Source organism: Oxyura jamaicensis, chromosome 3, assembly GCF_011077185.1.
Source record: "Oxyura jamaicensis isolate SHBP4307 breed ruddy duck chromosome 3, BPBGC_Ojam_1.0, whole genome shotgun sequence".
Taxonomy (NCBI): Eukaryota; Metazoa; Chordata; class Aves; order Anseriformes; family Anatidae; genus Oxyura; species Oxyura jamaicensis.
Window position 1 is genome coordinate 67,136,193 of NC_048895.1, and position 22,275 is coordinate 67,158,467.

General features: G+C 46.6%; 1 protein-coding gene across 2 annotated transcripts in view; it reads right to left on the minus strand.

Moving 5' to 3' along the window:
* Positions 1-22,275, minus strand: part of SLC35F1 (solute carrier family 35 member F1) — a 257,592-nt gene that overhangs the window by 226,818 nt on the left and 8,499 nt on the right. The window contains exon 3 of one of the 2 annotated variants that reach the window (XM_035320594.1): positions 18,756-19,063. In XM_035320594.1, coding sequence (XP_035176485.1) covers positions 18,756-18,964 — 209 coding nt within the window. In that variant the 5' untranslated portion in view covers positions 18,965-19,063. Of the gene's footprint in view, positions 1-18,755; positions 19,284-22,275 lie in introns of those variants that run through there. The other variant, XM_035320593.1, reaches the window with a different exon arrangement.

Here is a 22,275-nt window from a genome sequence, read left to right on the forward strand (position 1 = left end):
TCGTAACAGCCAAGGGATAATTGTATATAATCAAGCTATGCAAGTAAATGAGGAGGCAGCTTATTTACAGAAACTATTCTGTTGGCAAGAAAGGAAGTATTAACAAAATGAAACTAATGGAGATCTTAGTGCCAATATTATACGTAATTCAACACCCCAATTACATCACGGTTTTATGTTTTCTTGCACTGCAGGGAAATGGAAGAGTTCCCCACACCTCTGCCTTGGCCTTCATAACCTCTTTTTCTCCTTCATGATAGCTACTACTACTCTTCTTTGTCAGCCTGTAATTATAATAAAAAATATAAGCATTTATAAATACCTTTCCTGGATTTTTTTTGTTTGTTTGCTTTTCCCTTTAAACATCCCAATGCTTCTGATGTAGGGCTATTATTTGCATTCAAGGAGAAAAATAGAAGCAAACCAGGTAAATACCTTGCTCAAGAGGCAAGGACTGATCATGTGTTAAAACTAAAGAGGCTTTGTTCTACATTTGTATCCCTACCTTATAGTTATCCCACTACAGCACTAGGCTTGGCAGCTAAAAATAATGTAACAAGGATATACCTGAAGCCAGTCAAAACTGCTCTTCTGCTAGAGGGAATGCTGTGCCAGCATGGTGTCCTCTGGGGTTAGAAGCTCCACAGCCCCAAGACCAAGTCTGGGTCCTGCACATGGCAACTGAGAAGCAGCTGCCACAAAAGCATTGTTTCCAGTCCAGTGGCTATTAGAAGAGAATAGAATAGTTCAGTTGGAAGGGACCTACAAAGTTCATAAAGTACAACTGTCTGCCCACTTCAGGGCTGAACAAATGTTAAAGCATACTGTCATACAGAACAATCTCCACCACAGAAGTCAAGTCAAATTTTAATGTGAGTTTCTATTTATTTTAATCAGGCGTGTTGCTCTTGTGGGACACACTAATCAGTTACACTAAAGCCACTGGAAAACAGACTCAGCTTACTGCTACTCCTCAAAGCCCCTTCAAGCGTGCAGATGCTTAAATAGAGCCAGATACTTCCACAAGAGCACGCAAGAGTCAGGACAGGGCACACAGGCTAGCAATTCCTCCCAGCAGGCATCAAAAAGCAACCGTGCTATTTCAGACTCAAAACCCTGAGCTCCTTCCCCCCAGAGACCTGAACATTTGACCTTCACCTAAGAATATTTTCTCTCTGGAAGGTACAAGAAGAGGCAATCAAGGCAGGGAAAATTAGGTGGTGCTGTAGGTAAGGAGATGAAGGGAACAGCAGCCACACAGGGGACTGAGGAATAACAGCATGGTTTGGGTTGGAAGGAACCTTAAAGATCCCCTATTTCTAACCCCCTGCCATTAGCAGGGACACCTCCCACCAGACCAGGTTGGCCAGGCTGGATGGGGCTTTGGGCTTGAGCACCTCCAGGGATGGGGCAGCCACAGCTTCTCTGGGCAACTTGTGCCAGTGCCCCACATCCCTCTGAGTAAAGGAAAAAGGGACACTTGATTGTTACACCACCAAAATGGACCACTGAAAGGATAAAAATAAGAAAATTGCTCCCCAGTGCTGGGACAGCAAGATCTCTCCCCCAGGCCTCAGTCAGTCCATCAGCAGTCCACCGAGACTAGGGGAGTTTGCCTAAGAGAATCCCCAAGAACCTGTCCCATCACTTCTCTGCTAGGAAGTCCTAGCACTGTCACAGACAGAGAAGGATGAAAGAAAGCATTCAAGACTTCTGCAAGATACAGGGCAACTGAAGACCATATTTGATTTAATTTTACCTTTACTTTGGTAGGGGGACAGGTAACAGCTCCAAAGCCAAAACTTGCGGGGTCAAAGACAGTGAATTTGCCATAGGTGAGATTAAATAGAGCTATTTTTCCAGTCATAGTTTAATTACCAACAGTAGTATCTGATGCTCCCCCAGCACTGAAGTTTCAAAAAGAGAACAGGCCAATAGTATGTCCCTATAGTCCTGTAAATAGTATATACCCGTGCCTGAAGAGTGGAAATAAAGCAGTCACCCAAATCAGGATATGTAGCATGCGTTTGTGTACTCTTATGTATATGTATCCAGGTAATGTTCATTAAGAAAGATTACGTTGAATCGTACTGATCCCTTTACTTAAGGCTAAGAGAGCATATTGTTCATTTGATAACTTATCCCTTTAGAACTTATTTCCCTTTGTGCTGTCTCCCCCCCCCCCCCCAAAAAAAAGCAATATTAAAGGCATGAGAGGCTTTAATACCTTTAAGAAAAATACTTCTCAGACTTCCAGACAGATTCTGTAACCATTTTATTAATGCACAGAAGAAATTAAGATTCCCTTTCATGCTAACGGGGCTTTAGACTACAGGAAGGCTTTTAAGAATAATTTCTGCTCCCCAGTTCAGATTTCTGGCATCATCGTTACACAGTAAACAGCCCCCATTTCTCTCCCATTACCTATGCAAGCAGGCTAGCACAGAGCACAGCCTTGCTGTAGCTGGTTTTCATTTCCGCCATCATTATATAAACAGGCACAAAAAGCACAGTAATTCCCAGTTGTTCTTATTTGAGGCACAAAGAAATGCAAAGCGTAGGCATCAATTGTTTGGTGTGAGCTTTTGCATGACAAAAACATCCATGAAGACCTCTCAAAGACAACACCTGCTACATTTCCCAGGCATGCACGACCCCTGGTCACCTGAAGACGACATGGCACCCACCAAATCCCTGTGTAATTCACAGTTGTTTTCCACAAAAGTTGCCTTTGCCTCAGCACAACGGCAGGCCAGCCTGCACTGCACCCCAGAGGAGACAGCCAAGGCAGAGGATGAAGCCGGGCAAGCAGCACGTAGAGAGTTTATCCCGGCTTTTTTCACGAGTCAAAAAATATAAATAAAAAATCTCCATCCAATCTTTTGGGCGAACACTGAACACGGAGGTGCCCAGGGGCGCCTTACAGGCCTGGGCGCTGGAGGCAGGCCCTCAGCAGAGGCGACTGATCGCCATGGTAACCGGGGCACCACCACGTGAGGCGCGCGGCCGCCGTTCGGGCGCAATTAATCCCCTGTAACAGACCCCCTTCAGCTGGGATGGGGAAGTCTGCCCACCCTGCTCCTTCCCTCAGGGGAAAGGCTTGCAGCTGTGTTTCCTCTGTGGTTTTGGAGTGCAGCTGCATGTCGGGGGGAAGGAGGAAATGGGAAATGTTGGAAGTGCAGAAAAGAAAATTGGGGGTGCCGTATTTTTGGGAATCCAGGTAGGAACTAATCTTAAGCACGGCTCTTTTTCCTTTGCTGCTGCTGTATTTTATTCATTTGTTTCATGGGTCTTTCATACAGAGCAGACGTCTCGCCTGCCTCAGCAGCAAACCAGCATCAGCGTGTTTGCTAACGTGCTGCTGCTCCATCCACACGGCAAGCCACAGCAATTGGGAACGCTCCAGAGGTAAAGAAATAGGTCCTCCCTCCCTGACAGTTTCTTCCTGTGCCACAGAAGTGTACTTAGACACAAAGAGATGAGATGGGGATTTTTGCTGTGTTGCATCCCTCTGCTCCCAACATCTGGCAAACAGCAGCAGAACCAACCACAGATGCTTCTTCCCCAGCTTCCTCCTCACTCCTTTTGGCATCAACCATAAACTACTATATGATACCCCTAGCGCTTTATTATTATTAGATTGTTTTTTTAAATCAACAAGTCTTGTACTCTTACAAATAAAGAGATCTTCCCAGTCTGAATTTGATAACTCACCATGCGCATAGGACACATGGGATTTTCTCTTCCCCTATCAGTCGGATACCAACCTGGACTGTATTTATTTACAAGCTGTTAAAACTTTATCTGAGAGCAACAGTGTGGCAATACTAACAGTTTGAGCTTCCCCAAAACAAGATGAGCCCCGGTAAACAGTGAGCTTCAGCTAGACAATAATCCAGAGGACAGAGGGGAACAAAGACCTACAGAAACTCATGCATTAGGCACACACCAAAGCAGCAAGGAAGACATCACTACTGTTGCATGGTCAAACTTGTTTCCAGTACTGTTACAAAAAAATACTGGTGTGAATACCCAGATCTGTACAAAATAACACATGCAGTCCTTCATAGGGACAGAAATACAACTCTGACCTGAGTCACAGAAGTGAATCCAACTCAAGTTCCACTCCAGGGATCAGAAAACAGCCACCAACCACCACGCACAAAACAACTTGCCAAGAAACTCAAGCACAACCTCGTATTTGCTAAAAAAAAAAAAAATGTTAGATTGTGATGTCCCAGTTTTTAAGAGAAAGTCACAACCAAACAAGCTTCAGGCCTTGATCTGTAATTGCTATTCTCACTTTCATCTTTTTTCAATAGGTTCAAAACGAAGAACTGAGTAATGGATATGTTCCCTACCTGGTCTCGTTAATCCCGTATTTCTCTTCAGGAACAGTATACCACCATACCATTTTATGCCCATTATCTTCTACAAGCCCCTTTTTCCTCCTTAGCTCTGCCTGACAGTGCTTTCAGTGCTCCAAACAGAACAGCTTCACCGGCTGCCAGAGCAGGGAGCGTACTGTGCAGTGATACAGAGGAACTGTGCAACACCTTTCCACAGCAATACTGACAAGCAAAGCTGTAACAGTGTGCTAGGAGGACTGGTGAGTAATGAAGAAACGCTCGCAGCAAACCATCTTGGGTGCTAGTGCAATCTGTATACCCAGAAGGAACACTGCTGAGACTGCTCCCAGAGGTAACCAAATTGGTGGATGTTTTGTTCTTGAGAAGTTCCTCCTGTAACTTAGATGGTGGGACTGCTGATCAGAGCACTCTTTCAGAGGCGTAGCTTTTTGGAGAGAAAGCACATGGCTGCTGGCTCTAGGGAGCAACAGAAGAGAAACAGAGAGGCCAGGGAGTGACGATAGGCCTCCTAAGTCACACCAGCCAAACAAAAATAGTTATTCACAGTGCACTGTATACAAGAGTGCTGTAATACAGTGCATGCCGTCACAGTAAATGGGATAAACCCCTTCAGCAGCCACTGATCAATTGCTATTTTTTCTAATAATCAACAGGAGAGAAATTACTGCATACATTTCCAGAGAGACAGAGGTGAGTCATAAAGCACACAGCAGCCCTGCCACAAATGAGATATAATGATTTTAGACCTGCTGAACACACACCTGTATTTCAGTTAACATGAAAAGTAATATCAGGAATAAGGCTCCCTTTTCATCTTCTGGCAATGGGGAAACATAGAAAATTTACATTAAGCTTGTGCATAATCGCTCATCCTCACTGAAATCAGCCCTGCCTTAAATATACATATATATATATATATATATATATAATAGAAGGCATAGCAAGGACTGCTGACCAGACATCTCCATTTAGCACTGCATCACACCTCTCACACCACCTCTAACAGCACCACACAACAGCAACTGCTTACAGGCTAACAGCACATCTTGTTCTCCCAGCTCCATCCAGGTTCATGCCACTAGATGTCAGGCCTTGTTCTTTATCCCGTCTTTGGGTACAGACAACACAGCTTTCTCCCCCTTTGAGTGAGAAATGGGCTACAGCTGACCATTTACCAACTGTTGATACCTACCAAGTCTCACCTGGGGTGATGACCACTTTTCTCAGGAGCATCAACACAAGGGCTGTGATAAGGGAGATGGCAGGACAGCACAGGCAGCAGAACGCTAAGGACCCTGGCAGCAAGCATTTAGCCCAGGCATAGTAGTACAATACAGATAAGCCCAATTAAAAGATGGTGACCACAGAAAGTGATATTTTCCCTTCCTTCTTTCCAGTTTCTTTTCCCCAGTCCCTGTTTCCCCTATTTCCTGTTCCCCTGTTCCTCTCTCTTCTCCTGCTCCCAGTCTCCTTCCTTTTATCAGTCCAGGCACTTGTCTTGTCAGAACTTAACTAAGGACCCAGCTTTTAGGGCTTTTTGTTTGTCTGTTTTAAAAACCCAATCCTTTTTAGCCATGCTAATTCTCTGTCATGCCTGTGGGTTGGATGCATGCACTGTGAGGTGTGACAGGAGCCAGGTCTGACAGAGCAAAAGCAGAAGGAGCAGCTGGGCAGGAGCAGGGAGGAGACAGAAATGAGTCCTCCCTGTGGCAGTCAATGAAACTGTGACTTAAGAGCAAGCTCATTCCTCAGTCTGAGCTCACATTACCTTATTCTGTCCTGTAAAAGGCTGACAGGGTAACTGGTAACTGGTAACTCACCACCCCCTCCTAACAACTTCTAAGTATTTGTTCAGGGGTGCCTGCTCAGGAAAGGAAGTGGTTTCCTTCCCCTGCCCCAGCTTTTTAGTCTCCTACAAAACCAAACCAATATGTGTGTGTGCACATACATTGATCACATACATCATAAGCATCCCAAACAATAGTGGCAAGATGCAGTTCTAAGGAATGACTACAGGCCCATCTCCACCACGTGGGGGTGCTCACTCCTGGGGGGAACTGCCGCCCGTGGGGGACCCGTGCTGGAGCAGTTTGCTCCTGGGGGATGGACCCCGTGGTACGGAGCTGTGTGGGAGCAGTTCTTGAAGAGCTGCTGCCTGTGGGCAGCCCCCTCAGGCTCAGGGGAAGGACGGCATCCCGTGGGAGGGACCCCGCGTGGAGCAGGGGCAGAGAGTGACCTTAAAGGAGTGGTGGAGACAAAGCCTTATGGACTGACCGCAGCCTCCATTCCCCTGCACCACCTGGGGGGAGGATGTCAAAGAAAGTGGATGGCTGGAAGGTGATTTGAGCTTGCCTTCAGTTTCTCACTGCTCTAGTCTGAGAATGATAGGCAATAAATTACATTAATCTATGAGTTTAAGCTAACCCTATGCTGAGTCTGTATTGCCCGTGTCTGAATTTATGATCTCCCTGTTCTTATCTCCTGAGCCCTTTCCCGTTGTATTTTCTCCCCCTTTTCCTGTGAGATGGAGGAGAGAGAGAGAGGTTTTGGTGGAGTTCAGCTGCCCAGCAGGTTGAAACCACCACACTAGCCCATGTGCTTGTAGCCACGCAAACAACTGCATGCAGAGAGGATCCATCCGGAAAAGCAAACCACCACCAACATAAACTTATTCCCACTTTTTTCCCCATCTGGTTCAGATCACCAACTTGATTCTCCATGCAAACTGCTCCACCAGCATGACAAAGCAGGAAGAGGCAGGGGAGGAGAGAAAAAACCAATCAGCCAGCAGCAGGGCAAGGAGTGCTCGCGCTACCTGCCACAGCAACCCTCAGCAGCCATAGCCTCAGCCCAGACCAAGGCCAGGGCTCTCTGGAAACCTCCCCTGGTCCTCTGTCAGGAGGTAGCTCAGAAGATGCCACCCCATTGCCTCCCAAAGCCTATGTGAACCACACACATTGGTCATTTTGTTACCTGGCCAAAGCTTGCCCATAAAGTTTCTTGCCCATAAAGAAACACTACAGGAACTGCAGCCCAGCTGCTTCCAAGAGCTACTGAGCACTTACACTGTATTTTATAGTGCTGTGGAGCATTCTACAAGCATTAAATAATCAACAACTCTTCCAGGTAGTTAAGTTTAATTATCTCATTTTACAGATTCTGAATCAGACCCAGAGAGGTTAAGAGATTTGCCCAAGGCCAAAAAAAAAAAAAAAAAAAAAAAAACAATTGATGTCCAATCCTGGACAGTAAATCAGCAGCTGCTGTATGTAACTTCTCCCTAAGCCTTTCAGAAGACAGGATTTCCCCTCATTGCCTGCTGCAACCGTCAGTGCAAAGGGTTGGTTGAACTGCTTTCTGCCACCAGCTCTCCTGTACCTTTCAGTTAAGCTTAGTCAAAAAGATGCAGGTCATTACTCTCCAGCTACGGCAGCAATAGTGAGTGCAGATCACAAAGTGGTCAGATTAGCAGCAGATACAGCAACTCCCGCTAGGAAATAATAAAGACTGGCTGGAGGAGAGTTAGTTTTAAGGGGCTTCACCTTACAGAGCACTGGGTGAAAGTTCTCTCTGTAATTCTGTCAGCTGTTGGAGATTCCTCCACAAATGTTTTGTGAGCGTCTCCAGACTGTATCTGAAGGCTGGACTGAGGTCAACTGCTCTCCTTAATTCTCTTCCCTCAAGTTACAGAACATTCCCAGCTCATCCAAATGAAGGAAGGATGATACATCCAAGTACCACCATAACTGCAATGGTAGCACATGACCATATTAGACCAGCCTGCCTCCCTAAAGTCAGTTCTGTGTACCAGTGTGTACTTCACACTGCTAGGCTTCAGCAGGTTGCATCTAAGAGCAGTGCTCTGGAAACCAGCAGACAAGCAATATTCCTTCCCTTCTTGCCTCGCATCAGTTATCCATTTCATCCAGTCTTTGCAGAAGTGCACTTTATTGCTTCCTAAACAAACACGACTGCTCCTGAAAGATAAATGCACACATGGCTGCTTCTCTAAGAAAAACATGCAAATATAGGATACTTCACAGGCAACTGAGTTGTAAGCTAAATTTATACCTTGTTTTCTCTTCTGCTTTGGACCCACTATGCAGGAAGGCAGCCAAAATGTGTCTGAAAGATTGGGTCTGGTCTCACAGCCCTAACCTTGCAAACATGTAAGTTGCTGAATAGTCCCTTTGACCAGAGCATGGTCATGACTTTGTTGTTGCTTGACATATGGCATTTTGCTAAAATAGAGCCCACAAACATGTGAAAAAAATATAGCAAATTGTTAAAGGATGAAGAAAAACCAACAAATTTGAAATTGTAATATAGTTTATATACTTCAAAAATAAATTGCAGCTAAATACTCTCAAGTGTAACAGTATTTTGGATGTAGTAAGACCATTCATAAATATGAGAAGTGGTATTGATTCTGTGGGCTCATGTCTCAATACATCTATACGTTGTAAATGTATAGGAATAAATCTAATAAATTCATCTACCTGATTAATAATAAGTTCTATAAGCATGGTAACGTTTACCAAATCCATAAGCATGAACACTTTCACACATCAAATTTAACAAAACCTTTTCTATGAGATAGAACATGCTAGAATTTATTTGTAACAGATGTTAAACTGGGCAACTTTTGTAGTTTGTCTTAAGAGATCTCACATGCTTACACGCACAGACACAGAGCCCTTTTTCCAAGTGAATTATTAAGGAATTACTTGATGCCTTAATCTTGGGTAACCTGTTTAAAACAGGAGAAACTTTGAATCCCAGATACTTTGCTTGGTTAATGGAGATGCAGCACAACTGTTCCACTTCTAGCAACCCTCCAACTACTGCACTGCACCTCACCCTGACCAGTCTGCCTAACTACTCAAGTGCATTCCACCACTTGACAGTTACTCTGTCACCTTTTTGTTTAAATGACAGAAAACCTGAATTTGCCTTTTCAAATACCAGCAACCTGTATTTTCATACACATACTACAACCAGCACATCACCTTGTCCCTCTTCTTATAGGCTAAGCCCTCTAAATGTCTATTGACATTTACATTCTACTAAATCTCTTCAAAGACATGACCACCCCCCTGCAAAGCAGACCAAAAAAAACACTGAAGTATACTGTCAAAAAAAAAGTGGTGGTGAGTGCTAAGTCAAAGCAAAGAAGCTTTGGTAGAAGAACCTGAAAAGGAGGCAACATCCCAAGGTATCCAGGGCCATATACAGGCGTCATCCACTGCGGATGCAGCGTGTCAGGTATCCCAAATGTGGCTGGAAGTTTCCTGCATAGCTCAGGTAGATCAAGCAGGAAAAGGAGACACTCCAATCAGACCTGTTGTACCTACCATGACTGAAGAGTTAATTCCCTGGAGACTGAGAGACTGAAACGTCTTGCAGAAGGATAAGCTATCAAGCAGCCGACCTGAAAACACAGAAGAGAGGTCTACCTGTGACCATTATGTCCCATGGCACAATAAAACCGTGCAGAAAAGCTTGCGCTACTTTGTGGGTGCTGGCTTTTCCCCTACCAAGTTAGATGAAGCTTGGAAACATTTTCTGCCTGACAGTATTAATCCTCGTTCCCAGCCTGATGAAAATTATATCTACAATATTAAAGTTTTATTTCCTTCAAGTATCAAATCCCATAATCATTAAAATATTTTCCAGCTCCCTGCTCAGCTCATCCCAACCTACTCGCTTTTTGCTGTCCTTGCTCACTTTCAATCTACCTGGAACAGCCCCTACAGGCCTGAATATACTGGCAGCGGGGAGCTGAAAAAACATCAAACGTATTTTGTGTCTGTAGCACAGAGAGAAAAGGAGAGAAGCAACAGGAAAGAAATACCTGCTCTGTTTCATTATGGCTCTCAGCTTCTAGTAAGAAGAGATTTCAGAAAGTAAATAGTCCCATGGTTCTGGAAGCCACATCCAGAAGATGATAGAGACAGAGATATTTAATCTCCTTAAAATATCTGGATTTAGAATAATCACAGCATAATTAATTTGATTTTATTAAGTATTTTCCAGCATTTATCTCATCATCATGGGACAGGTGGGAAAGCACAGAGCCATGCAGAAGAATAATGCATCCTGGGACAGCCGCAGTGGCACCTAGGTGGACATCCTAAGTGGATCCAAATCCAGGTAAACACCAGAAAGCAAAGGGTCAGGTACAGTTTATGCCTTACCCCTCCTGGAACATTAGGCTCCTCCCTGTCAGTGACTAACCTCTCACCTCCCCTGTCTGTGATTCACAGCCTCAAAGGTACTCTTGGTGTTAGACATCCATCCACCTCCTTTCTTCAAAAAAGAAAAAAAGGCAGGGATTTTACATTGTAGCATTCCTTCTGCCCACAAACTTCTCTGTCTGAAAGGCCTTGAGCTAGCAGCTCCAAGCCTAGTAGTCCATTAAGGATTAGGATTTTAGTTATTAGGCTGGAGAGATACAGGAGCTCACTGCTGAAACTCTTCCTCTGAGATGAAATGAATGAAGAGGCATCAGGGCAGGGAACACAAGCCAGGTACCTATCCTTCCACCCCATCGGTAGCTTCACATCAAAATACGCGCCAGATGAGACAAAGTAATGGGAATGAACGTGGCACAGAGACGGCACCATTTTAAAACCAACAAAGCCTCATAAGATATGGTAAAGCAGGTTTCTGGACATGCATACAACATTTTCTTTGATAAATGAAAACTAGGGAGAGTCAAGTAAGCTAGCAGCCATCACTGTAGATGTTTCAGATTTCAGTTTTGTTCTGTATTCAGCTAATACTGGTTTACAGGTCACAATTAACACTGGGACTCCAGAGGTGATATTTACGGTCTTGCTGCTGGACATAAATTACCTCATTTATCTGTACTGCCGATGCAGCAACCTGGTTCACATATGGTGTGCTTTTGTAAATGAACACCTTGAAGCCTGAAATACCCTGGGAGATGAGCTAGGAGAAAAAAAAAAAAACCATCTTCAGCTTCCAAACTTCAGAAGTTCTCCTCCCATTTTATGTTAGGACTAGACCAAGACTTTTAGACTTTCATCCAAAGAGAACCTTACAGCGCAGCCCTCAGGGATGTGGCAAAGCAGGGTTAAATGTGATCTCCTATGTAAGTAGTCCCATCACCAGATTACTGTGAAGTCCTGCTCACATTCTATCCAAAAAATCTAGTCTGGACAAAAGAAGCTTTCCTGAACACACAGTCTTGAGAAAATCTTATCCTTCTTGACCAGGTTTTGACTCATCTACATTTTCTGACAGGAAAAAAAAAAAAAAAAAAAAAAAAAAATTATAGTAAAAGAGAGGATCCCCCATCCAGCTCTTAAGCTCCTGTGCACCACCACACTCTATCTCAGCTCAGACCTACCTGAAGCTGGAGCACAACCTCCTACATCTCTACAGAAAAAGGGAGAGTAAATAACTGACCAGCACGGCAGTAAGGCACTGAAATTAAGGACTGAAATGACTGCACCTGCTACAAATGGAAGGTTGGCTTAGTAAGTGCCACTGTTTTTCACAGTGGTATCAACTTGATGTCATTTGTTGATGGACCTTTATGGTGACATCTAGCATCATCTACCCAGCGCAGGAAATCATTTGGCTTACTCTGTGCGTGTACCATGACACACCTCAGAAAGCAAGCGCTGTCCCTGCAGATGTACAGCACAGCGCTGCCTCACAGGTCCTTTCGCAGAGCACAGAGGCTGTGGGCAATGTCCCCTCCACCTCCTGTCCTTCAGTTCAAACCACGCTTCGGAGGACGTGATGCATGCAAGTCAAACCACCTACTTCAGTCTTTTGGTGCCTCTGAGAAACAAGATGGAAAGGGAATACGTATTGAAGCAATGTTTTCTTAAAGCATGAGAGAAACCAAGTCAAAGAAAGCTGAAACACAAGCTTCAAAACCGGCATGTTTTCAGAAAAAAATCCCTTGGAGACAGATGACAGACGTAAATAAGCAGAGACAGGTAGATTAGGTGGTTCACAACATGAATTTCACAACCACCAACACTTACACACTTTACAGTCATAGCAATTTATGAGTCCCCACACAGCTGTTCTCGCAACAAGTGATTTCAGCTGAGCTCAAGCTCAGCTCACAAGCCTTTGAGCATGGGTTTTCTTGCTGTTGGGTTTGGGGGGTGATTTTTGCAGTTTCTTACACTCAAGCTTCTTCAGCAAGTTCATTTTCCTAAGCTTTCTTGGTAATTAGTCCTAATCAGTATTCAAGTGCTGATTTGTAAGGCTATCTGCTGACTTAAAGGAAGGGAACACCTCAGTAATAGCCCCAGTGTTTCCCTCTGCCTGCAGAAACAGCAGCGATAAGGACAGAGACTCCAGCCATCTCAAAGGAGAGGGAGCCACAAAGAGCCCTTCTGATCACTGCTGGCATCTGGCCTTCCCCTCATTAGCACATTAAAGCTGCTCTGTCCATCCCATAAGAGCCACTCTGTCCATTCCTCCAGCTTCCTCTATGGAGCCATTTACAGCGCTGCTCTTTTGAAACCCCCCTGGTTCAAGAGGCAGTAACCCCTTCCCAAAGCCTGCGGGACAGCCAGTGTCAAAAATTCCCCCTTACAACAGGCACCCAGTAAGTACAGGCCTTCTGAATGCCAGAGGTAGACAGATGAAACCCACGTATTTAGCCTCGCCAACTCGAACATCCCAGGAAAAGTCTCTTCCCAATCATCATCTGGGCTTTTGATTTTAGATGACAGCACGCTCACCGTATTCAATCCCCGCACTTCAAACAATTCCCATTTCAGACCGGGACTGACAAGGCTTGCATCTCGCAAGGTACAATTCCCAGGAACAAAAGAAAGGCGGGGGGAAACAGAGCTGTGGGACATTAATTCTGAAACCTGGTACAAAACCATGCTTAGACACTTTGAAACTGTACTTGAACAGACTTCCAGCACCTGTTACAGCAGCAACATGAAAGCGTTATCTCATCTTCATTCCTAAATCAAAGCGTTTTAAAAGTGTGCTATGGCATGCCAATAAGTGTGCGTTCACTGAAAGTAGTTGTTTGGAGGGGGTGAGGAAAAGCATCTTTTCCTCCCATTATACAGGTATTTCCCTTATGCACCCAAATTATTGGGATCATCGCTAATCCACAGAGGTCTACTGCTTTCAAAATGGTGATTACAGATAAACTAATGAGAAACAGAAACACTGGACTTTTTTTATTGCTTGAATTTTATACTGCTGTTCTCTGAAAGGGTGCTTTCCAAAGGCAGATATGACCTCCCACTCCCCCCACCAAAGAGTAAAATTAACTGGTACAAGAATGCCAACCTAGTTGCTCTATCTACGCTCTGAACCCATTTTCTTTGACTTACTTTGAAATTGTATAAATATTTTTACCTAAAAGGAGAGCTACAGCTGTTTGAATTGGGCTCAGATTCATTCTTCTACAGCTACTGTTATTCTGGGTAGACTTTGAGAAGTTATTTGTACTTTATAAAAGCAAAAGTCTCCAAGGAAGCCAATCCTTTTGTTTTGAAGAAGAAAGCAAAGTAACTGAAGGTTATGAATACTCACGCTTTCTGGGATTCCAGAAATGATACATTTGATCTTTGACTTGCTTTTCATTAAGAAAAAAATGCCATAAATTATTTGGTTTGTTTGCCTCTCTGATCAGTCAACTGAAAGATGTTACTGCTTTAGGGCAATGAAATATGTTGCCTCAATTTCATTTTTTTTTTAGTACATAAACTCCCTCTATCAGATTTACTATGTGGGTATGCATTATTAGAAGGAAAAAAATCACTGGGTTATAGCTTTTGAAACTCGCAATGTAATTTAAACAGCTCTCATCTCTGAAGAGTTAGTAGCCTTACACGCAGTTCAAGTTCAGTTAGCCAGCTAGTGGGCCAAATTCTTCCTCAGCTCCCTTACAAGGGATGAATTGGGCCCATAACATAATGAAAAGGCAAAATTTTACTCAGACTGTACCTGAACAGCCGGGCTTTCTGATGAGAAGAACCAAATGGTATCTAAATTGCTTTTATTCATTGCATTTTCTTCATTTTGGCAATAAAATAAATCATTGACTAGCTTAATGAATTGTATTTATTAACAGCACTATTTTTTTCTTCCTTCTTCTAAGAAAGGTAGTGGTAATTAGACCTACACTGGTTTTATGGCTAAGGCTGAAATTTATCTGATGAAATGAATAAGTGAGCAGAGAAGTAGAGGGAGACTAACACTGCTCCAGAGAAAGCTTCCGCCATTCATGAGAGCAGAGAACAAACAGCCACAAAGCTACTGAAAGGATGGCATGGGACTGAGTGCCTGAAATCACACTTACTCCCTTTCCTGATAGCAGGTTGACTACATCTCTAATATTCTGATATGATTTTTAGGAAACTTTTGAAAACTGAGAAGCACCTTTTACAAATATCAAGAAAAAGTACACAAAGACGTCCTTGCAACAACAAGATAAGCCATGGCTAGATTTTATCGCAGCTATTCCTCACAAATGTACTAGAAGACGGAGGCAGGCAAGCCCAGGAAAACGAACATGCCATCCAGCTTTCTAGAAAAGCCCTCGGCAGAGGAAGCAGCACAGTAATAGGGACATTAGACGTGACTTTGGAGACCTGAGATCATTGACTTGGCTGTAGTATTCGCTGTTTCCCAGAGCAATCCTATTTACTTAGGTTCAATAGCTTTGACATAGTGTCTAGAGGTTCTCAGTCATTTTTCTTGCAGGAACTTCATTTTCCCTCCTTGTCCTGGTGTGTAGGACTACAAAGATCCTGTCCATGTATAAGCAGCTAACCCATTTTTTGGCTTACTTTTAGATAAATAATTTGCTAGAATCCCCCAAGAAGACCATTTAGCAAGCTGTTCCCCCCACGATTCAGCGATGTTTATGCTCCATCCAATTCCCCTCTGGTGATAGCCAGCTTTTTCAGCATGAGATTAGCTTGTAAATTAGTTCAAAGGGCTTCTGGGACCACAGGGAATGTTTTCTGGGGGGGAGGAGAAGGGTGATTCTCTGCTCTTCACCCGGCAGGTCACACAAGTACAAGGAAGGGAGACAAGCCACCACTCGGTGCTGAACACAGGCAGACAGAACAAGCTGAGATCCACCACCAGCGCTCTCCAAAACGCACAAGCGCCAGAGAGGTGGCACAGAGAATCACCAAGCTCTAACCAGGATGGTTTTCGCCTTTTGTCTTGCTTCCTGCTGGAGGTGGGAGGCAATGTGGAGCAGCTGAGTCACCGCTTATGGAGTGGTCTTCTACAAGCAGACAGAGTTGGTGGAGTCCAACTCTGGCTTCCCAGAGGCTGGGGGGAAGCAAACAAGCACTCAAGCAGCCAACATAAGTCATTCCCTCACCTGCTATGTACCAGGGCAGGGTCAGCCAGGGGCAGCCGCTGAGCAAATGCCACAAAAAAAGGTATAGGGCAGGACCTGCAGCTGGGCCTCATGGACCATAGGTGTGAGTCATGGGTCCAAGGACATATTTTCAGTATGTAATCACCACATTTCCCCTTAATGCAATGGCCACTCAGTCATCCTCTCAGACTTCAAGGATAACGGCTTGCTCAGAATACAGCAGGTCCCTTTTACTGTTACCATCAGCTCAGAACTGATATCCAAACTATTCCAGTAAATCCCACAGCTTCGTTGGCATCTCCAGCCCACTTTGATTCTGACCCTTCAGTTTTGTGTTTTCCTTTGGTTTTCTGTCACGGCCAACTTTTCAGAGTGCAGCGTTTGCTCTGATCACCGAATTACATCTTTGAAGCTAACCAGCTCTGCTTTCAGTGCATTACTTCTCTCTCAAACACCTCTGAGGGGTTCCTCCAGGTTTTGGAATCCACTGAGCGAACAGGGAGGAGAGGTTGGGAGGTGAAGCTAAAATAAGTTTCCATAGCTTGTAAAGCAATTTTAAGAGAAGCCTTGGCAGGCAGTTCAGGAATCACCAAGTGCCTGGGTGACTGAACTGCTGCTACATATAAAGTGAGAGAGAAATGATGCTCAGTTCCTGCCAGTGTCTGCCCCATTCTCCTGCTGTTTCCTCTCCGACTGTACCAGTTGCAAACAGGTTTCCAGCAACCCCAGCTGTTGTTAACCTGTTATTTCATCTGTCTGTCTGTCTTAGGAACCCCCACTTTGGCAAAAAACAGAAGCACATTAGCTCAACTGAATGAGTCTACCAGTAACCTTTCACAAACAGGTCTCAATCAAATGGTGCACACAAAGTAAAGGCAGCACAGAGACAGTGCCACACTTCTCCAGGAGAGAAACACTAATTGCAGAAGCCAATACTTGGGCTACCACTTAGAAACGCAAAATCACAAAATGGTTTGGGTTGGAAGGGACCTTAAAGCCCACCCAGTTCCAACCCCCCGCCATGGGCAGGGACACCTCCCACCAGCCCAGGTTGCCCAAAGCCCCATCCAGCCTGGCCTTGAGCACCTCCAGGGATGGGGAATCCACAGCTTCTCTGGGCAACCTGGGCCAGGGCCTCAACGCCCTCTGAGTAAAAAACTTCTTCCTTATATCTAACCTAAATCTCTCCTCTTTCCATTTCAAATGGTTACCCCTTGTGCTGTCACTACATGCCCTGATAAACTTCTTTGTGTATATTGCACACGTATTTCTTCCTTTCTCCTTACACATTGCATGCTAATGTTCTCAAAGATGAAACCATGAACATTGTGTCAGGTTTCCTTTCACTGTACCAACAGAACTACTCTATGAAAGCCACAATACTACTCAGGGCAGAGTCCTTAGTTCCTATGAAAATCTGAAGGAAACCTCACTTGGGCAAAACTTCCCTTGATCCAGACTTGGGGATGGGCTAAGGATTCTCTTAAATGAAAAAAAGTCTGCCTTAATACTCCGTAATAACAAGTCCTCTCCATAAATCACATAAATTTGGCAAAAAAATGTCACTATTTCAGGTTTGCGGTTGGGAAAAGAGTATGCTGGGAAAAATGTGACTGGGCAGTGGTCACTTTTTACTGGGGTGCTCCTCGGCGTGATGAGAGGTCTAGACCGTGAATAGGAACAATGATTCAACTTTGGCCACCAGAGCCAATTTCTGTCCGTTTCTCCTCCCACAAAACTCTAGATATCGTCATTTTAATCACATCTATGTAGCAACAAATATTGATTTGACTCTTGATATATGGCCAAGAGTCATATATAAGTACAGGCACGATAGCTCCTTGAACTCCTTGCTTTATTCCAACCCTCCCCAGCCATGAGGGGTGCAGCTGCTGTGATGGCTCCCCAGGGATCGCTGTGACTGCCTTTGGACAGGGCTACCTATTGCGGCTCTACTGGGCTCCCTCTCCACATCTTCATACATCTCAGACACCCCAGGTACGACTCAGCGGAAGGAGAATGGGATTTGGAGAATGGGATTCTGCAAGGACCTCCAGGATGGCACAGACACTTGGGTTGAGGAACGGAGGGGATTTTACTACACCGGGAGTTGCAAACGCACACGTTTGAGAAAACGTGTAAATGAGTTTGTCTGAGCTGAGGCAGCTCCTAGTTGTTTCAACTATTTTTCAATCCTTTGCATGCTCAGTTAACAAAGGATAAAGATTTCCTCCCCTACCAATGCTTCTGAGATCTTCCTAGAGTGGTAACAGGTAATTAATGGCATATAATAGCAACGGTCTGCCAGCAATCAATCGAATACCTTCAGGTATTCGGAACAGAGATAGAAACGACGATAGTTTCCTAATGTTTTAAAGCCTGGAAGAGTCAAGGAGCTTCATTTCCAAAGCTAGTACACCCAGGTAGAAGAGCAGATGTTTTTTCTAGTAGCTCTTCCATATCGCATGTACCCAAAACTAGAGAGGTTGCAAAGATGTCGACACCGGCGTGCACCATCCCAGCGGTGCTCACCGGTAAAAGTCACCGGGCAAAAGTGGCGGAGCTCGGAGCGGCTTCGGCTGGCTTTTCGGGCAGGAGGAGCTCGGAGGCTCCTTCTGGAGAAGCGCAACCGGTGAGGCTCTGGACAGTGGTAAAAACGCCAGCCCTCGCCAAACGCCGTGCAGCAGAAACACCCCGCAAAGCGGCGAGCACAAAGCCCCGCGGCACGACGAGGCTCCCTGCGTGTCGCCGTGCGGCCGGGGCACCCCTTCTGCCGCCAGCCCCCCGCCCCACGGCCCCTGCCGCTCCAGAGGCACCTCCGCGCCTGCAGCCGGGACCGCCGGCGGGGGCTCCCCGCTCCTGCCGCCTCGCCCCCCGGCGGCGCAAGCTGATGGGAAGCCAGGCAACGAAACCACCGGCCGGGGAGGCTCGGCGAGGCTCGGCTGCCACCGGGGCTCGCCCTGCAACTTGTGGGCGACCTCCCCGGGCTGCGGCTCGGGGCTCCCCCCCCCTCCCCACCGCCTCACCTGTTCAGCACTTTCCTGATCCTCTGGCGCACGCTGGAGGAGGAGGAGGCGGAGATGCCGCCCCTGCCGCCGCCGCCTCCTCCTCCGTCGGCCGGCAGGTTCTCGATGGTGGCCACGACATGGTTGGGCTGCGGCGGGGGGCGCGGCGGCGGCGGCGGCTGCGGCGGCGGCGGGTGGCGGTGGTGGCGGTGGCGCTCCGGGGACAGCATCGCGGCGGGGCTGCGCCTCAGCGGCCGGCGGGGCGCATCCCGGCGGCACCGGGGAGGGAGGAGACGGGGATGGAGGAGGGCAGGGAGGGAAGAGAGGAGGGAGGGAGCGAGGGAGGGCGCTGCTGCCGACGCCGGTGGCTCCGGACCCTCGCCCGCTCCTCCCTCACTGGGCTGCCATGCAGCGAGGGGCGGGCTGCCGCCGCCAGCCGGTGCCGCGCACGGGCTACCAAGTGGCGGCACTTGGCGACCTTCCTCCTCCTCCTCCTCTTCCTCCTCCTCCTGCTGCTGCTGCCGCCGCGCGCCCCCTTTGTTCCCCGCCCGCCGCGGCGGAGCCCCCGGGGCCGTGGGTGGCGGCGCCCGCCCCTGCGCTGCGCCACCGGGGCCGCCAGGGGGCGACGGCGACAGCGCCGCCACCGCCCGGTACCGGCGTCGCCCAGCCCCGGGGGGCACCGGCGGCCGGGACCCCGCGGGCCCAGCCCCTGCTTACAGGCACCCCGCCTTTTGCCAGTGTCAGTTTTTAACATTTCGGTTCACTCCGGGTACCTCGGCAGCCCCGGTCTAACAGGCTCGCAGAGGAGGCCCGCCGGAGCGTGGTGCGGTACCCGAGGGACGCTTCTGAAGATGGGGATCGCTCGCTCCAAATCCTTCAAAGTTCGTTCTCTGGGCAGAAAGCCAGCCGTCTTCAGCGCACGCCGAACCTCGGCTTAATCAGATTAGGCTACTACTGAGAGATTTTCTTCTCTCCTATCCCCCCCTTGCATGTTTCCGTAAGTGGGGGAAGATAAGGTTGGTGCTGCCTGGCAGCCACTGGAAGGGACAGAGCCCCCAAAACCTGGCCATCTCCGCCAGCCGAAGCACCCGCGAGCTGCCACGAGCTGCAGCCTTGGCCGCCCCGTATCCCCTCTCCAGCTCCTACGCCTCTAGCACGTACCCGTCAATGTTCTCATCCCCACTGTTAAGCCGTACAGGCTCTCCAAATCCAAATCCAACAGCTGGATGGAGTGGAACGATATTGTCTGAGCAGCTCCAGTCCTACCAATTCAACCACGTGGATGCACACCTGCAGCCCAGCTTGGGATCCGCTCATAAGCAGGGGGTCTGCAGGAAGCTCCTGTCCTCGGGACAGTCAGCTCATTTGCTGCTTCTTAATGATGCAGAGGGAAACCACAGGTCCAGCACAGGTCCCCCTGCTGCCATCATGACCGATGGATTGCTTGCACACACGGATCTGTCACAAATGCAGCCCCAAACGTTTGCTCTGTGTCCATTTGTCCAACACAACTCTTTCAAATTGCTTTCATTTTGTCTCACTATCACGCTGCATGCGTGGCATCACGTGGCTTTGTGCATCTAACGTTGCAGCTTAGCCGTGCAGGCCTTTTTTCCTTGGTTAGCCGAAATTACTGGGAGCAACGATTACACTGAATTCATTCTGTTTAGTAATATCAGCAGACCGACTGCATCGTGCAATCAGATTGAGAGCAGTGCATTTTAACATTCTAATAATTACTCAAGATGATGTTCATGTGGCTAAATAGCCCTTGTGGTCTGAGCACTCTTGGCCTGATTTCAAAGACAGTGTTAAGCATGTTCAGTTCCCATTACAGCTGTTCCTCAGCTCGATGACATTCAACTATGGCACGTCTGGCATCTTCATTACTATATCACTATATTTTACTGAAAGATAAGGATAGGTTTTGGATAATTGTGAAAATTTGCATTTTGTTAAGCATCTCATCCTACTGATTAACAGGTGAATGTGCTAGATGTTAGTCCTACGACCTTTCTTTGTGGCTTATGCTGAAGAAGTGTTTTACCTTCTACCATGAAGTCCATTTCTGAGTCTAAGTTTTCCAAAATTATAACACGAGTTTAGGCCCAGGCTGGCAGCCTTTGTGGTCACCTCCATAAATAACAGAAAAGCACCTTTCCATGTCCAGCTGAGTTCACAGGGGACTGAGCCCTTTTCCCTTTTGAGTTTCTGTCCGTAAACACGGGCAGATGTCTGACCTGTAGCTGTGCCACTCGAGGCCCACTCAAGACCTGGCAGGCCTTGCAGCAGGACCAGAGGCTGAACTAGAGAGACAACACAGCACCAGGAAAAGTTATAAGCAGGGTAGAAATGGCAACAAGTGAGAAATAATAATAATAATAATAATAATAATAATAATAATAATAATAATAATAAGATGTGTATACCCACCTGCAGGTAGGTTGAGCATTCTTCCCTGGGTGTGGGGACTTGGGCTCTCAGCTAAGCCAAATTCTAGACAGAGTTAAAACTCAGTCCTTCCTATTCCAGCTGAGTCTGCTGGAATTGCTGAAACTGCTCTTCTGCAGCACTGCCAGCATCCCTTGGTCTTTAGCTAATGAACAGCTGCAAAAAAAGCAACCCAAATTCCAGTGGTTGCAGCACTCCCCAGCTGCGGAGCAGATGTGGGCATTGTACTCACAAGGTTGTTTGACTTGTCCTGGGGACTCAGGCGGGCAGTGCGTCTGTCCCATCACATCTTTTCTGGGTGGGACAACTGAGGTGCTGAAGCAGCTCAAGCCAATACTGGACACGGTCTGTCGCTTCTCAGGCAAGCACCAAGAAGAAGACTAATACACTCATCTCTCTCCATGACTACTCTATTTTTTTTTGGTTTATAAAAGTCATACTTTAATTTGCTAATATTTAGTCATTTATATTTTATATAACAATTTCTATCAAACCTTTTATTCGATATAAACATTGCTTGATTAATTAATTAATCAAGTATTACATTTGCATTTGATTTTCTACCTGGATTGAAATAGTTGCAGATGGAGGTCATGAGCAGACCTTTGGTTGGCATGTTCTCCAGCTGTATCACCTGGATCAGCGTCAGCTCAGAGCTGGGATTCTGTCTTTGCATGGTGTTCAAAGGAGGAGCTATTCATATTTGTGGTGAGCTTGGGGTCAGTGCTGTCCTCAAGCTGTACGGATAAGCAGGGCCTCACAGGTCAGCTTCTTGGCAGACGAGGAGTCAGCAGTGTTGCACCCAAGTGTCGCATGTTTACTCATATGCGGATGTGATGGGTGAACAGCTGTGGAAAAGCAACATATTGGTCGGGAGCCTGAGCACACAGCCCACCTAGGGTTCCTAGACAGCAGCTCCGCATCTAACGAAACAGGAGGAGGAGAACATGGAGGCACGGGCACAAAGCCGCTTCTCCCTCCCTCCTGAACTCCCTTGAGGCACAGGCAAGGCGAGACGCAACGTGCGGATCACAGGGGGATGTGGAAGGCTCTGGGTGACGATGCCTATTTTTCACATCCACCACAACAA